Below are 17,500 nucleotides of genomic sequence, written 5' to 3'. Positions count from 1 at the left end.
TAGAAATCTTGCAATGCCATTATTAAATCTAAAATACTTTTGCCAAACAAATGAAATAACTATAGTACAAATAAATTACTTACATCACAATACCAACCTGGAAACAGTGTAATCTAAACAGAAACACACATTATAGATATTAACAATACAAAAAATCATTACAGTGTAACTTACTGCTTCGCTAGTTGATTAACCTGCTGGATTGCCTTATCGAGTTTGTTTGCAAGCGCTAGGGTCTGAGAGAGCACTTCATTGCTCTGCTCTCTGCTGAGGCTTATGCTACGCACGAGACTACGTAGTTCAGATATTTCAGCAGCGCTTACCCTTTAGATTAGGTGTAAAAAAGAAAAAGTTTGAAACAGAATCATTAAATAATTGTTTCTCTAGTCTTTATGTTATCTTAATAAAGTGCATTTAAAGAGGGGAATAGTGGGAAAATGTTTCTTACTGTATTTAGTTTGATTAAAAAAAATAATAATAAAATAACAAGGATATAATTCATGATCAATTCCTCTTCTCATATGCCTTTTTTTTTTTGTAATCATATTCTAAAATTCACCAAACAAATCAGTAAACTAATCCCCAGTACAAATAGCAAAACCTACTGGGGAAAAAATAAAAATAAATGGGGAGGGGAAAATACAATATATTCATCTATGATGACACATCTAAAAATGTTAACCAAGCTTAGCATTACCCGGGGGTTACTGGTCCATTGAGCTGTGTTTGCTCTAGACTTGAAGAACTTCTCATATCAGGCACACTTCTGTTTGTAGCTCGCACAAGGGCCACATGGTTTCTGTTTCTTTGGCTCTGATGACTGCTGTAAATGTACAAACACATTTTACTTCTTGAAAATCATCCTTTCCAACAAGGAGAGATAAATAGGTAATATTATAGTGGTTGACAGGTGTGTTTGTTTATTATTATTAGTTTAGTTTATCATCATTGACCAATCAAATATGACTAGAAATTACCACACTAAAAAAGAAGATAAGAATCTCCATAAACTGTTATTTCCCATCAAGGCCAATACACCAACTTGCTCTTACTTCTGTTGGCTGCTGCTCTCTGTGGCTTCTGGGCTGATGGCTCCTCCTTTGATCTCCGCCTCAAGCTGAGCGCATGTGATCTGAGCTGGGAGTGTCTTTACAGAGGCAAACCTGCGAATATGTCTCCTTCGTTAATACCTCAATATGTCAAGTTTCAATTACATCACATATAGATTTTATAACAATTTGGCTGTACAATTGAAGTATCAATGACTATTTCTTGCATCCTTTCTATTTCTCATTATTCTTCAGCATAATAACCTAAAATAACCTAGAAATGTCAGTCTATAAAATAATTATTGTCTAGTACTCTTGAGACATGTTTATATTTTTTCATAAGACTACAGATTTCTTCTAGACTGCAACATTGCAAAATAATGAAGCTCCCTATACAATGGACAGTGGGAGTTAGGGCAGAGAAAAAGATTGGGGCAGTCACATTGACTTACACATCAACAGGTTGTGCTGAGGCCATAGATTTCTGCGTGTCATGTGCATGTGTCAGCGTTGGCGACGTCTCTGGTAAGTGCGGTGATTTCAGCGGCAACTTTGGCACAGTCTGTGGTGGGTGTGGCATGGATGGAGGAGGCTGGGGTATGGACACAGGAGGTATCTGGGGCATGGAGGAACTGGGTTGGCTGGCAGGAGGGGGAGGCTGCGGCAATGAGGTGTGCGACATGGACGAAGGGGGCTGAGGCAGGGATGAAGCTTGGGGCATTGAGGAGTGTGGGGGTGCTATGGAAGTGGGTGTTGGCTGAGCCAGCGAAGAAGGGGGCTGAGGCACAGTCTGGGGTTCAGGAAGAGGTGGGGGTTTGGGGTGGGAATGGGACTGCCTCAGGGCCTCTGGCTCGTCCTCCTCCTCATCCTCATCTTCATCATCATCATCATCTGGCATTTCAACCTCATCTGCTGCTCTGATGTCTTCCTCATCCTCGTCCTCTGCATAGTCTGAACTCTTACCTACAAAATGGGCGTTAAAATGTTCATATACATCCTTTCCAGTCTTTATCCTATTCATGCTGGGGCTTATATTTGCCTAATGCCACTCCCCCCAGCTAGATAACAAGCACAAGATGTGACTAAGGGTGAGATCTCTCCCAGTGTAATGTTGTACAGCACCTCTCAGAGCATTCCTCACCCATCCAATTCAATGGGTTGATAACAGGAGGTTTTTGTGAAGTGAAGAAAAATGTGTCTATACAAATGGATCTCTTATGGGTATATACATATATAATGATATTAAATATGTGTTTTGAGGAAAAGGATGACATGATAGGATGTCATTCAGTGGATGCAAAACATTCCTGCTACGTGATTTCATGTCATCTGACATGAATAGGTTAAAACATCTTGTTATCCATCAACCAACTACATAATACAATCAGTCAAGCTTTTCAAGAAATCCTAAAAATATAAATGAATAAAAAAAAAAGTAAGAAAAAAGTTACAAATATAAATAACACGGTACCGTTTTGCGAGTGAAGGATTTGCTGGACCTCCAAGGAAGGTGAGGACGTAGCACTGGCCCCCCCACGGCTCGCAGCTGCAGTCACAGACACTTCTGATGTGGCTAGTGGTGCTTCTTCGTCATTCTGCAAAGGCTGAAATTGTGAGGGATTTTCTTTCTTCTTTTGGTTCATATTTCAAAGCATCCAGTATCTAAAAATGACTATTCCCAAATAACTAATACTGACCTGGAAATCAAGGGGGGGAGGAGTCCCAGAGGGAGGGGGGGGTAGCGATGTGGCTGGGGGAGACTTTGACGATCCTGAGACAACTGATCCTAAGATATTGAGGTTGTTTGCCCCTTCTCCCTCACTGCCAGGCATTAGGGTACCAGAACCACACCGCAACAGTAGGGAGAGTGCAGCATTCTCGAAGTCAGCGTTGTAGGGCACGTCATACTTGCTGGATATGGGTGTCACCTGGAATTGTGAAAGGATCAGTCACTGTGTCTTCGATTCAATAGGTTTGTCGCTTGGTCTCTTCAATACTACAGACACAATCTAGCTTACTAATTATGTTTAAAGAAAAAAAAATATTCTCATTAGAAAAGCAAAATCATATATTTGCTTAAATAAAAAAAACATGTATACATGTAAATGTATGAAACACTCAAACAGACCTTGCTAGAGAGAGAGCTGTCCTCACTATTCTCATCAGGATGTTCCATGTCCTCTGGCTTGCGAGGGGAACTGAAGGAGTCTGGGGTGAGCAGGTTCATTGGAGGCTGCAATGAATAAACGGTCAGTATGTTAATATTTACAATAGCAAGCACAGTCCCAGCGGTGATAGTACTCTGACATTTCCCAGCCTGATCTGTGCTTCAGATCATTATCATTATCAGAACTATTATTATCATCATTATTATTATTACTATTTCCATTACCTTTACTATCATCATCATTATTATTACTATTTCCATTACCTTTACTATCATCATCATTATAATTATAATTATCATCAATCAATATCTATATTATTATTATTACTTTTACCCATAATAACAATAAAAATACAGTAAATAACAAAAACAAAAAAAAACAATCATACAAATAACATCAACAAGAAGGACACCAATAATAAACGAAACATAGGAGCACCAAGTACCTGTGTAGCAGGAGGGGTGTGGAGCGCAGGGTGTTGTGAAGTCAGGCTACTGCTCTGGGGGGAGGTGAGGGCATCAGGAGGTGGAGGAGGTGGAGGTTGGCCTTCTGTCCCTCCACCGTCTCCACTTACCCCTCCTTCCACCTCTGACACTGTGGTGCTGAGGCTCATGCTGAGGTCTGTCAGTCCATCACGCACCACTGTAATGCAATTATTCTCACTGTATTAGGGTGTCAGTTGAGTGGGAGCTGCATTGTTTATATGCTTTATTTCTGTTATTGCTAACTTCTTCACTCTTTTTTATAATGCAAAAAAAATCAATTGGCTACCTCCTTTTAATCTCTCCCCCCTCTACCCTTTCCCCTTGGGGAGGGGGAAGGGTAAAGGGAGGAGGGAGGAGGGAGGAGGGAGGAGGGAGGAGGGGGAGAAGGAGAGGGTGAAGGTGAGGGTGAGGGTGAGGGTGAGGGTGATGGAGAGGGAGAGGGAGAGGGAGAGGGGGGGAGACGAGAGGAGGAGCAGAGGGGAGAGGAGGAGCAGAGGGGAGAGGAGGGAAGGGGAAGGGGAGGGGAAGGAGAGGGCAAGGGGAGGGGAAGGGGAGGGGAGGGCAAGGGAGAAGGGAGCCCTAAAGAATAAATTACAATACCAATAGAATCCTGTGAGGCACTCAAGTCTAATGAAGTTGTAGCTTTGGATGCAGACAAGGGAATGGCTGGCTGGAATCTCAATATTGCTTCCTGTAGTGACTTGGTGTTGATGATTACAAAACGCATCACAACACCCTCAACTACATCAACACCATCTCCGTCATCATCACCATCATCTGAGACAGAAATATGTAAATTAGAATTCCACTACATCACTGTGGTTGAATGCATTTTGTCTTGACAAAAGCACAAACATAGACAAGATTACTTCATCTACAAAAGAATGCAATTTCAACTTTGTATAAAAAGAAAAAAATAATAATAATAACTACCATGAATGTTATGTGCATGATCATGAGCATGATCATGTTTCCACCTCTTGTAAGGCTTCCATGCTGCATCAGTCACTGCCAAGGAGAGTGCAGGGTACTGCACAGGGAGTTCTGACACCGACACCAGTCGGGCGCTGCCACCACTTCCACCACCATTTTTGACACCAATGCAGTTTCCACTACCAGCTATCCCTCCACTGTTGCCTACACTCCCACCACTGTTGGCATTACAATCTTGGCACACCACAATCACATACATGACCTGAAAGTAATGCATTGATTCCTGAGTTATTGCTGTTAAGGACAGATTTTTAGTACATTTGGACATAAGAGATATTCATAAAAAAATCTGAAATCTGATCCTGCCTCTTCTATGGAAGAAAGAAAGAAGGAGAAAATAAGACAAGAGAGAGGGCCAGGAGAGAAGGGAAAAAACAGGAAGAGAGAGAGATATGGAGAGAGCCAGATATCAAATAACAATACTGCTAATTATTACAAATTACAGATATGAAATCCATTGCAAATTAAAAAAGAATAAGAAAAAAAACACACAATTACAACAATTATCTTAAAAGTAATCATTGAAAATAAAAATAATTACATTAAAGTAATCAATGAAAACGAATGAGTAAACAAGCGAGAGAAAAAAAAGAGCAAAATCTTTACTCACGCGTCGGTTAATGTCTGACAAGAGGAGAAAATTAGCCGAAGGGTCCATGGCAGCCTTGAACTTGAGGGGGCCCAGGGACGGCGTGGGGACGAAGCGCAGCGTTTGGTGACACTGCCATGACTCGCATGACCAAACGCGCAACTCAGAATTGTTGCAGGCACCTGTGACGGCATACTTCCAGAACTGAACCCTAAGAGAATGACAAGAAAACATATTCAGACAACAATACATGAATAAAGAAATTTTTAACAATAATAAATAAATAAATAAGTAAAGGCATTAATAAATAAATAATCAAATTAAAAATTTTGTCTAGTTATTAATGAAACTGCTTTCTGTGAATCATTATTCAAAGACATCTATTTTTAAAAGTAGTTATATTTCCTATAGAAATACCTTTCCCTTAATAGAAAAATTATAATTTTTTGGGATCAAAGTACATCCAAATAATAAATAGAAAAGACCAAAATTAAGTATATCTATTTATCTTTAAATAATCTAAAAAACATGATCTACTAATAAAAAAAAGAATATATATATATTTTTTTTTTTTTTTTCTCGGACGAAGAATGAGTTTCATTATCACTAGATGGAGAAATTATAAAGCCAATCTGCTGTGGCCTGCCTTAGCTTTCCACAGAAGTTGTATTGGAATGTACTCTGGGGTAAACTTCATGAAAAGCAGAGGACCCAATGTTCTCTCTCTACTTGCAATTCCAGATAATGTGGAGAGATATCTTTTGCACTAAACAGTTGCAAGTCAGATCACAGTTGCAACTTACAAATTCTTAAGATATCACAAATGAAGAAAGGAAGAAAGAAATAAGAAAAGAAGAGAAAAAAAGGGGAAAAAATACTCACTTCTTCGCAACTGCCATCAGAATATCACAGATAAAGAGAGAAAATTAAAAAACAAAGAAAAAAGGAAGAGAGAGAGAGAGAGAGAGAGAGAGAGAGAGAGAGAGAGAGAGAGAGAGAGAGAGAGAGAGAGAGAGAGAGAGAGAGAGAGAGAGAGAGAGAGAGAGAGAGAGAGAGAGAGAGAGAGGAGGAGAGAGAGAGAGAGAGAGAGAGAGAGAGAGAGAGAGAGAGAGAGAGAGAGAGAGAGAGAGAGAGAGAGAGAGAAAATAATAATAATAAAAGCAGAAACATTAAAGAAAAGTGTCATAGAATACAGGAAAAGAAGAAAAAAAAGTTACCTTACTTTATCAATAACACCACAGAAAACGAAAATGCCAAAACAACAGCGAAGAGAAAGCCTAAACCAAAATAATAACGACAAGAGAGGGAAAAGACGCATGAGAGAAACTCACTCTGGGGTTGGATTTTTGTGATTATCAAGGAAGAAGAGCGCAGAGAGTGGCTTCCCATCGTGGGGATTCCACTGGTGAAGGCATCTTGGCGATTTCTTTTCATCTGCCATGTACACCTGTTCAACAAAAATGACAGGATCAAACATTATATCAATAAATAAAGGTGTATTTGTAAATATGTATATATATAAATAATAATTGTAACAAAGGAAATGGTAAATATGTTTATAGCTTTCACAGGGAGCACACAGAACTGTAATTGCCAGCCACAAAAGTTTATCTGTGTTTGATAGTGTTTTTTTGCAGGTGCGAGTTTGTATGTATATGTGTTTGTATCTGCGTGTTTGCACTTGTTTTTACATGTGTGTATGTGATTGCAAATGTGTTTGCATGAGCATGTGAGGAGTGTTAAAGTCATGTACTGAAAGTGATGAATACACTTTTACAAATGGAAATTTAAAAAAAACACAGCACTTTCTTTTTTCTATTACAAATGTATGACATTTACCTGGAAGAACTTAACATAGCCATCACGGGCAGCTGTTGCTAGAGCTGTACCATCAGGGCTAAATGCAGCATCTGTGATGGGTGCTGAGTGTTGCTCCATGAGTTGGTAACCAGTTAATATTCTGTCGCGCATGATCTGTCCTTTTCCATATTCATGCAGGACAATATTAATGTTCCATATCTCCGCCTGAAATGTAGGTATGAGAATTGATCACTGAACTATTTTTTTGTGGTTTATGTGATTTTTCACTTCAATATCATCTGCATTACAGAAACATCTCTTTTGTCCATGCCAATAGACCATTCAAATTCATTGACATGTAAAAGTTTGTTTAACCCATTCATGCCAGTTCAGTTCAGTTCAGACAGATTTGTGAAGACGTCGCTTCACCCGGGCTGTATGCACATTCATGCCAGGTGACATCCTATCACCTCAGTGTAATATTTTATTCTTTCCAGATTATGCCCAAGAATGTCGTGATCTCTCCCTAAAAACTTGCGTTTTACATCATTACATATACACATAATTATAGGAGTTCTATTTGTATAGCCACATTTTTATTCCCTTGTGAAAATAATGTAAACAAATACAAGAACATATGATTGTCACCCCACTGAAATGGGCGGGTGAAAAGTGCTATTAGAGATGCAGCGCAGCATTGACCTAGGAGAGATCTCGCACTTAGTCACTGCACACCAAGTTATCTAGTTGGAAGGAGTGGCATTATACAAAGATAAGCCCTGACATGAATGGGTTAACAAAAAGAATAACACATCAATAAAAATATCCTTCAAATCAAATAAGAGAAGAAAAAAAAAACATACTCTGTTGCCATGTGTAAGAACTAGCAAGTAGGCAGGGTCATCTATGTCATCCTCACCACCTTGCTCATCAGGAATGTATGGACACCAGATGATGCGGTGGTTGTCGCTGGCTTCATCTGATGTGCTGTTAACTTCCAGCAAGAGATCCGTGCTGCAGAATTTTTGGATGGTTTTAGGGCGCACATGGTGGATACGGTGATCTTTATATTATTACAAGTAAAAATAGATCAAAGGATCAACTAATATCTATGGAAGTCTCCAGACAATTAACCCATTGGCAGCTGATGGTATGATCTGCTGCAAAGGCAGAGTTGGTCATAGATGCAGATGGTACCATGCCAGACAATGTAAACCAGCCATCCTACTGCATAAATATTTCATTAAAACACAGACCAATGGGTTAATATATAGAATAATACATCATGAAGCAATGCATCGCCTTCCTTACTTCTGCAAAGGCTAGCAAAATACCCTATGTATATTCAAAGAGATAAAAGCTCAGACTGCCTCTTTATAGGACAATGAGTAGGTCAGAATGATTCAGAATCAAGGACTTCGGATAAGGAGTTGTAGCCTTAACTTTGCTTTTAGCACAAATTTTCCACATAAGATAACTTTCTTTCATGTATCTAGTAAGGGCAACATCAGGTAGTCCTATTATCAATATTTTCCAAACCAGGTAAAGTTCAGTTAATATACAATAAAAAAAAAGGATTCTTTAATCTCACAACTATGATTTCTCTGGAACTAAAAAAAATATACTTAAAACAATACAAACAATACAAAACATCAAGGCCACTTACTTGAGTGTTCCTTCTGTACTGGATGCAGACACTTCACACACATACAGAGTACCATAATGATCTGTGAAGGCCAATATAACTCTCTGGTTGAGGTGTGCAAAGGCAAGGTCTCGCACCATTCCACGGATGTTTTTCACCAGGCCTCGGTCCCCTGACTTTCGGTTGATAATTCTCACCATTCCACTGGACTTCTGTGGGGCTGTGAAAGGTACAAAGCAATTTAGTGATGGGATTCCTCTGTGCACTGGGCAATTAAATAATGAAAAACTGGAACATTGTTATAATAATATATCAAAATGCTCTTTCTATCATCAAACTTCCTAAGTATTCTCTATCTGATAAGTCAGATTAAAATCCAGAAGAATCCATGAGACACCTTTTATATAAACTTATATAAACATTTCACAAGTATAACATACAGCACAGACCAAGTGCATGTGGTGTGTACACGTGTACGACCCCCTTCCTTACCCTTGATAGCATAAGCCAGGTACTCCCCCGAACAGTGCAGGGCCACGAGGCTTCCTGAGAGATACTGGTGATCCCAAGGGTAGTTGGTGATGTTGCGCGTCGTGATTGACGAAGATCCTGATGTGTGGTCTGTTGGTCCCACCTCCACCTTGACCTCTGAGCTAAACATTGCGCTACTGAACCGCTCTTCATTACCAGGAAAAGTTCTGTGGGAATGAAAGCACAGGGTTTAAAGTTGATAAAATACTTAAATAAAAAAAAACAAGAAACACCCTATCCCTCAATATTCTACTTGTGTAATTGCCTAAATAACTGCAAACACACACACACACACACACACACACACACACACACACACACACACACACACACACACACACACACACACACACACACACACACACACACACACACACACACACACACACACACACACACACACACACACACACACACACACACACACACACACACACACACACACACACACACACACACACACACACACACACACACACAAAAAAAGCAAACAAATAAATAACAATAATAATAACAATAATAATAAAAATGGTAGCACACTCACATGGTCTGTCCTTGTTGACTTGTCTTCAGAAGCGCTTGCAATATAGCGGTCCCATCCTTGTATCCTGTGCCCTCCATGTTGGTCCTGTGGTAGAATAGCATTGCATGAGAATTTCATCCCTTTACCTATATACTGAAATATAATGCTTAAAAAAAGGGATTTTTAAATTTCATCTAAGCTTTTCTATAGAAAAATCTGAAAGTATTGTTAGAATATATCTTTAAAAAGCTTATAAATATTCACAATTGGCAAAAAAAAAAATAATAAAAAAAAAGTGGCTAGTTAATCATTACCTATCTTAATTTGGATGACTTATAGAAATGATCCATAGAGAGCAAAAATTTTGTCAAATGTTTGTTGACTTTTTAAATCTGGAAGGTAATCTGCTTAGATAACTCCATTCTTTCATCTAAACAATATTTATTGCATGGTGATAACCCACTAACTTTGCATGTAATAAAAGAAGGAAGAATAAAACAAATATTTCTCCTTCTTTCTATTATGTGTGTGTGTGTGGGGGGGGGGGGGGGGCCTAACACATGTGCAAACAAAAGATGGTGGCAACACTCACAATATAAAAGATTAAATGACTTCTAAAAGATTAGATTGATTTTACAACTATTAGGAGAAAATTCCAGATTTTTTAACAATTGGACAATTGTTTTTTTGAGGTAGTTAATACTATGGTCTCTTTTCCCAGATGGTAATATGTGCCCTCGTTAATCTTTTGATCAATATGAATTGAAAAAAGTCTTCAGTCTCAAAGGGAAACTTCAGGTCAGTAGAACCGAAAAGAGAAAATCACCGGCACTCTTTCCCTCTCCTCCTCTCCCTCCTTCCTCTTTCTTTCTTTTTCTTTCTTTCTTTCTTTCTTTCTTTCTTTCTTTCTTTCTTTCTTTCTTTCTTTCTTTCTTTCTTTCTTTCTTTCTTTCTTTCTTTCTTTCTTTCTTTTTTGGCAACTTCATGCAAAGATTTACAAAAACTTTATCTTTTTTTAAGCATTTTAGTGAAGTTCATGTCTTCTTCTTTTTTAACTCATTTCCTCATACATTATCTGATTCACAAGGGAAGCAAGTCTAATATTAAATAATCATTAAAGAAAAAAAAATGAATGACAAATTTCTTCATTTATTATACCAAATATCAAATTTATCCCCCTATGAAGGATAGTCCTTAAAACTCATGACAATATTTATGCATTTGAGTTACAAAAACAGGAAGTGAGTGGATAAAACTGGATACTAATGATTTTTTATTGCATTCTCCTCAAAATCAATCACTTTCTTATCTGATATAGAAAACCTATATTTCAGCTGAAGCAATTTCAAATCTGAATATGCAGAAGGGATGAAAAACAAAATAAAGGTGTGTTATCATCTTTTGCAGGGGGGGGGGGGGTATTTCTAATCAATTATGACAAATTTACCAAAATATGGGTAACTTTTCCTCAGCTTCTTATGTACAGTACAATTGTGCAAATTTAGATATTCCATCCACAAGGTAGATCAAAAAATACCTTTTATGAGATGGGGAATGCTCCAAATTTTGGTGTCAAAAGATGGACACATCATTATACGTAAATATTATGTATAACAATAAACATATTGTTGACAGGCGTGATGATGTGTGTACATGGCAATGAATTGTATGAGGTTTAAAATATGCCCGCCAATAAAGGGTTGGAGAGTCATGTGTTTTGCATCTACATGCGAAGGAAAAGCCTTCCAATGTTGGCTAAAAACACCTTTTTTTTCAATTTGGTGAATAAAGATCATAGGAACACAAATGTACAGCAAATATTTATATAAAAAAATACTGTATAGAAGATACTAGTGAAATTATTCAGAATAGGAACGCATAAAGCGATGTTGTGGCCTCTGTGTTTCACATTCCAGCAAAGGCCAACAAACCTCTACCACATATATATACGTAAGATACAGCTTGGGTTGATCCTTGTTTGACTTTAAATCACCCTTTATTGTTAGAATACATATGGCAGAGATTTGTTTACGAATGCTACAGCACATGGCACAGAGGTGCTTGGTGTATGTATACAGACTTTGATAAGTAACTGCAGACCATTATTTATTCATAATATCTCTATCTAATGTTTCTTCACGGCCATCACATTAACTATGGTATAGTTTTAGTTGATAAAAATTTTACTTTCATTGCAAATAGTGTATCAAATGGATAAATCAATGAAATCTTAACCCGTTAACCCTCTCTGGACGGTTGGTACACCAAGGGTACCGCGCATTCAAGGCCCGTTCACAGGGTGCCGTCATATGGTATCGATCATTTAATTGATTTAGGCCTATGCGTTCTAGAGCTCCGGCATTACAACTTGCAAGGCTGGAATGCCCCCGGCATGAACGGGTTAACGACAGGGCTCTTTTGGCTCCAAATGGTCGAAACGCCAATATATTTCAAACACATATGCCTAACACCTCGGGATTTTTGCCTGCACTGGCCGTAGCCAAGTGCTATATGCCTGATCACCCGGCACACTGGCCAGGAGGATAGCCATGACAAATATCTCATCCCCAGCAGCTGAGGTTGCCATCACTTGACGTGATAGCAGGTGACGGAAGTGTTTTTATTTTATCTAATATGCACTCACTTGGAAAAGAGCCATATATAAAAAAATCTATTTTAGAATATTCCATACATCTGCAGACAAACACCAAAAGGAAAACCAGAGTAATTTTATGTTTCTATTGTTTTAAAATCCACGGGCTTGACACTGCAAGCCAAAAGAAGTGCGTGTAGTACTGAAGAAGTACTGGTTTCAGTACAGGAGATAAAGTGGCAACATGGGATATACATTGACGTTGTTTTCAAATCACTCATTACTAAATAGGGAACCAATCCTAGCTCAATATATATTTACTTAAAAAAAAAAAAATCATGAAATCAAGCTTAGTAGTACAAAAGGATCTGAAAAGGGGGGTCTAGGGGGGAGGGGAGCCTCCTCTTGGCTAGGGCTAACCTTGAAACTATGTAAAGTTTGGTTAGGTCTTAGGCTAGCATTTAGTAGAAACAAAATGTTCCGGAAACTGCGCATTCAGGTAAATTTTCCGAATAATGCTGTGCTACTAAATACCACAAAAGTGGTATCAATGGATTCCTCTAAACCTCTACTATTCATATACAGTGGAGATAATGCGTGCTGCCACCCTTGGGCCCCACAATCTGGGTCCTGATAGTAGGAGAGGGCATGAAGTAGATCAAGGAAATTGGGTAAAATATGAATTCCGGGCATGTTTCATATGCAAAATCTTAACCCAATTACCTACCTAACTTTGCTTAGTTTTCAAGTTAGCCCAACCAATGGGACTTTGCCCCCCCGCTGTACCCCGCTTTCTTAACCCGTTAACAACAGGTGACAAGATACCACGTCAAGTGGCTCCAGGGACAGGCACTGGGGATGAGATATTTCGTCGTGGCTATCCTCCTGGCTGGTGCACTGAGTAACCAGGCATACAGTGCTCGGCCACAGCCAGTGCAGGCAAGAATCCCGAGGTGTTAGGCTTATGCATTTGAAATATCCCGGCATTCCAACTCTTTAGAGCAAAATAATCGCCCTGTTGTTAACGGGTTAAAGCACTTCGTCCTACTTCGGGGCATATTTCATATGCAAAATTTTAACCCAATTACCTACCTCACTTTACCTAGTTTTGAAGTCCGCCTTTGCCAAGAGTGGGCTATGCCCCCTGTGGACCTCCCCTATTCAGGGCACTTTGTGATACTTATGATATGTTATTAGTTCTGTAGATGAAAATGCCGTGACCACAAATAACCTTCACACTGCGCCATAATGACAGTAACTGACACTTTGTCTCATATATTCCTCAGGACAGGAAACTAGGACCGATAATGACGCAACCACTCAATAGAGGGCACTCTATAATTATACTGTAAACAATGGGGAATATTGCACCATCTATCAAGAGAACATAATAGTGCATGCAGGTAATACATTGGGGGTTTCCAGTCCGCAAGTTGTCACTTGCCGTAAATACGTAAATACAGCCATGTTTGAATTTCAGGGCAAGGATGGTGGTTTTCAGGGTATTTTGCACAAAGTATGTAGCATGAAGTGCCCTAAATATGGGGGTCCAGAAAGGGCAAAGCCCCCCCCCCCCTTGGTTAGGGCTAAATTCAAAATTAGGAAAAGTTAGGAAGGTAATTGGGTTAACATTTTGCATTCGAAATATGCCCCGCATGAAGTGCCTTAAAAAAGGGACCCAGATTGTGGGGTCCAGGGGTGGAAGCGCGCATTATATCCACTATAACCCATTCACGCCAGGTTCGTTCCGGCTTTCCACGGTCGCAATACCAGGGTTCTCGAACACATAAGCCTAACGCCTCGAGATTCTCAGACACACAAGCCACAAGCCTGGACTGCCCGCTCGCTCAACTCGAGCGCCGGGCTTGTGCTCATATCCCATCCCGGGCGTCTGACGCAAAAAACCACAAAACGTGTCATCACGTCAACCGGCTCCAATGAGTTAAATGAAGAGTAGAGGTTGAGAGGAATCTATTGATACCAATTTTGTGGTATTTAGTAACGAGGCATTATTCAGAAAATTTACCCGCATTCAAAATTCCTGCCAAAAATTGTTGCATGTCCTGGTGTAAGCATAGAGGCAACTGCAATAGCTGTGCACACAGTACATCTAGTGGGTTACTAAATGTAAAAACAACAGTCAATAAATATATACTGTTTGTGAAAGAATCACCGTCATTATTATCGATTTTTCTATTTCTGCATTTACCAACTCTAAGAGCTATACATGCTATTGGATTCATGACTTTCTCATACTCTTTCTGTAATTTCTCAAGTTATTTGTTATACTTTATGATATAATTTAATATATTTGCTTCCATTTATGCTTGTTTAATTACAAGTGACATGTCTCGGAGAATTCATGTCCTTCCTTACAATTATATTTCAGTCTAACATCTCAAATTTCTATTAACAACAATAACAATCAATACAGAACATAATTTCTACATAAAGCCAATACAAGATTCCAAATTATTTATATATTTCATTCTTTGAAATCAACAAGTGTATTTTCCCAAACATGCTCTTGGTTTGTGTTTTGGTTCCTCTATTCTGTCAAAATTCAAAGCATCTTTAATCATTCTATTGAGAAATCTAAATGAATTTCGAATACATAAGAAAAACATATATTGAATAAATTTACGTGAAAGTTTTCCATGCTCTTCAAAAAAAAAAAAAAAAAAAAAAAAAAAATCAAATCAAAGACGTCTTTCAACACGCTATGAAATAATAACATTTTTACTAATCATATCAGGACCGGTGATGAAACTGTGAAAAATACTGTGAATAATGATGATAATGATAACATAATAATAAGGCTGAGCGATGAGAGGCAACAATAAATAATAAGAAATGATGTCAATCCTCGGCCCATCCCAAGGCCTTCCTCTCTCTCTCCTTCTCCTCCTCCTCCCTTTCTCTCTCCATTTGCCTCTTCTCTTATCCAAACAATCACTTTATAATCCTTACGCCCTTCCGAGGTCAATACGCCGGAAATCAGCCTCGTCTTGCAGGAGTGAGCGAGAATTTTTCAAAATATGCGGAGGGTGTTGGGATGTTGTCACTGTCTTCCTCGACCTGAGATGTTGCCGGTCAAAACACTGGGCGAGTTCTTTCTACGGGATCACTAAACGGGGTTGTTATTTTTTATTTAAAAGATTTGGTGTCTTTTGTGGTTTTTTATGGCTTGGTCTATTATATAAGGGTTTTGAGTTTGATTCGTAGGATAAATGTTGTGCCGCTGGGGTATATCTTTCGGAAGAAAGATTCGTAGCTCTCTCTCTCTCTCTCTCTCTCTCTCTCTCTCTCTCTCTCTCTCTCTCTCTCTCTCTCTCTCTCTCTCTCTCTCTCTCTCTCTCTCTCTCTCTCTCTCTCTCTCTCTCTCTCTCTCTCTCTCTCTCTCTCTCTCTCTCTCTCTCTCTCTCTCTCTCTCTCTCTCTCTCTCTCTCTCTCTCTCTCTCTTTTTTTTTTTTTCTCTCTCTCTCTTTCTCTCTCTCTCTTTCTCTCTCTCTTTCTCTCTCTCTTTCTCTCTCTCTCCCTCTCTTTCCCTCTCTCTTTCTCTCTCTCTCTTCTTCTGTATGTATGTATATGTATATATATATATATACATATATGTATACATATATATACATATATATACATAAATATACATATATATGTATATATATATATTTATATATATATATATATAATATATATATATATATATATATATATATATATATATATATATATATGTATATATGCATATATATATATATAAATATATATATATATATTTTTTTTTCTTTCTCTCTCTCTCTCTCTCTTATCTCTCTTATCTCTCTCGTCTCTCTCTCGTCTCTCTCTCTCTCTCTTCTCTCTCTCTCTCTCTCTTTTCTCTCTCTCTCTCTCTCTCTCTCTCTTCTCTCTCTCTCTCTCCTCTCTCTCGTCTCTCTCTCTCTCTCTCTCTCTTCTCTCTCTCTCTCTCTCTCTCTCTCTCTCTCTCTCTCTCTCTCTCTCTCTCTCTCTCTCTCTCTCTCTCTCTCTCTCTCTCTCCTCTCTCTCTCTCTCTCTCTCTCTCTCTCTCTCTCTCTCTCTCTCTCTCTCTCTCTCTCTCTTCTCTCTCTCTCTCTCTCTCTCTCTCTCTCCTCTCTCTCTCTCTCTCTCTCTCTCTCTCTCTCTCTCTCTCTCTCTCTCTCTCTCTCTCTCTCTCTCTCTCTCTCTCTCTCTCTAGTGTATGTATTTGTGTGGGATATGTTTTTGTATGTACCGCGTGTGCACATTGAATATATGCAAATGACATTTAAGAAATCTTAAATAGTAAGGATCATACACTACACCATTCACGCCGTATTATGAAAATACCATTACCACATGATGGAATAAGTAAACAACATGATACAACCCGACACATAATCCCCCCCCCCCCACAAAAGAAAAAAAAAAAACAATACTGAAGGTCAACGTCCTTCGATAAACGTTTTGTTGATTGTTTCTGTGGTATCAGCAAAGGGACATCTGCCAGCTGAGGGAGCGTTAATGTAAGCCTCGTCACGTTCCTCTGCCGTTGGAATATCCCTCCTTGACCTCTCACGCTGTTGAAGGCGAGAACAAGGCAATAGTTTCTCACTTCATGGCTTTCTGTCTCTATGTGTATCTGTCTTTATGGCTGCTGGTGTTTTGTTTCTTCTTTCCTTCTTCTTCTATGTTTTATTTATACTCTTTATCTCTTTCTTTCTCTCTCTTTCTCTTTCTCTCTCTCTCTCTCTCTCTCTCTCTCTCTCTCTCTCTCTCTCTCTCTCTCTCTCTCTCTCTCTCTCTCTCTCTCTCTCTCTCTCTCTCTCTCTCTCTCTCTCTGTTGAGGGTGTTCAACCGAGAGACGCTTATTGCCATTATGAACCGACTTGTGTTCTGTAGATTTTTTAAAAGTCCTCTTAAATCTAAAATTGACTTAGCCCTTTTATAAGTCGCACTCTAAGACTTAGCATCATACTTTTGGCTGTGTTCGTCAAAGTAAGGTTTATAGATAGATCCCATAGACTGTCTGGTGATCAAAAGGTAATTAAAATGCAATTTGCCCCGTATACCCTTTGTCTCTATGGGTGAACACAAGAGAACCATGGCTCAGGTCTTTTTAACAGC

The 17,500-nt window shown here is 38.9% G+C and overlaps 1 protein-coding gene across 1 annotated transcript in view; it reads right to left on the bottom strand.

Annotated features, from left to right (window-relative positions):
- Ge-1 (Enhancer of mRNA-decapping protein 4 homolog Ge-1) overlaps positions 1-15,469 on the bottom strand; it is a 22,258-nt gene extending 6,789 nt beyond the window's left edge. The window contains exons 1-18 of the mRNA XM_043035154.2: positions 15,347-15,469; positions 9,805-9,888; positions 9,222-9,427; positions 8,751-8,949; positions 7,948-8,098; positions 7,124-7,309; positions 6,616-6,731; positions 5,306-5,495; positions 4,636-4,897; positions 4,303-4,479; positions 3,663-3,859; positions 3,178-3,282; positions 2,747-2,977; positions 2,521-2,644; positions 1,502-2,012; positions 1,053-1,163; positions 698-823; positions 175-324 (exon numbers count right to left, since the gene is read on the bottom strand). Of these exons, the coding sequence (XP_042891088.1) occupies positions 175-324; positions 698-823; positions 1,053-1,163; positions 1,502-2,012; positions 2,521-2,644; positions 2,747-2,977; positions 3,178-3,282; positions 3,663-3,859; positions 4,303-4,479; positions 4,636-4,897; positions 5,306-5,495; positions 6,616-6,731; positions 7,124-7,309; positions 7,948-8,098; positions 8,751-8,949; positions 9,222-9,427; positions 9,805-9,881 (3,119 nt within the window). The 5' untranslated portion in view covers positions 9,882-9,888; positions 15,347-15,469. The remainder of the gene's footprint in view (positions 1-174; positions 325-697; positions 824-1,052; positions 1,164-1,501; positions 2,013-2,520; positions 2,645-2,746; positions 2,978-3,177; positions 3,283-3,662; positions 3,860-4,302; positions 4,480-4,635; positions 4,898-5,305; positions 5,496-6,615; positions 6,732-7,123; positions 7,310-7,947; positions 8,099-8,750; positions 8,950-9,221; positions 9,428-9,804; positions 9,889-15,346) is intronic.
- Between the last annotated feature and the right edge of the window lie 2,031 nt (positions 15,470-17,500).

The sequence above is a fragment of the Penaeus japonicus genome, unplaced genomic scaffold, assembly GCF_977035675.1.
Source record: "Penaeus japonicus unplaced genomic scaffold, GWHDUDI00000001_assembly GWHDUDI00000021, whole genome shotgun sequence".
Taxonomy (NCBI): domain Eukaryota; kingdom Metazoa; phylum Arthropoda; class Malacostraca; order Decapoda; family Penaeidae; genus Penaeus; species Penaeus japonicus.
Note: the sequence above shows the minus strand (reverse complement) of the source record. Positions and strands in the feature narration are given on the sequence as shown.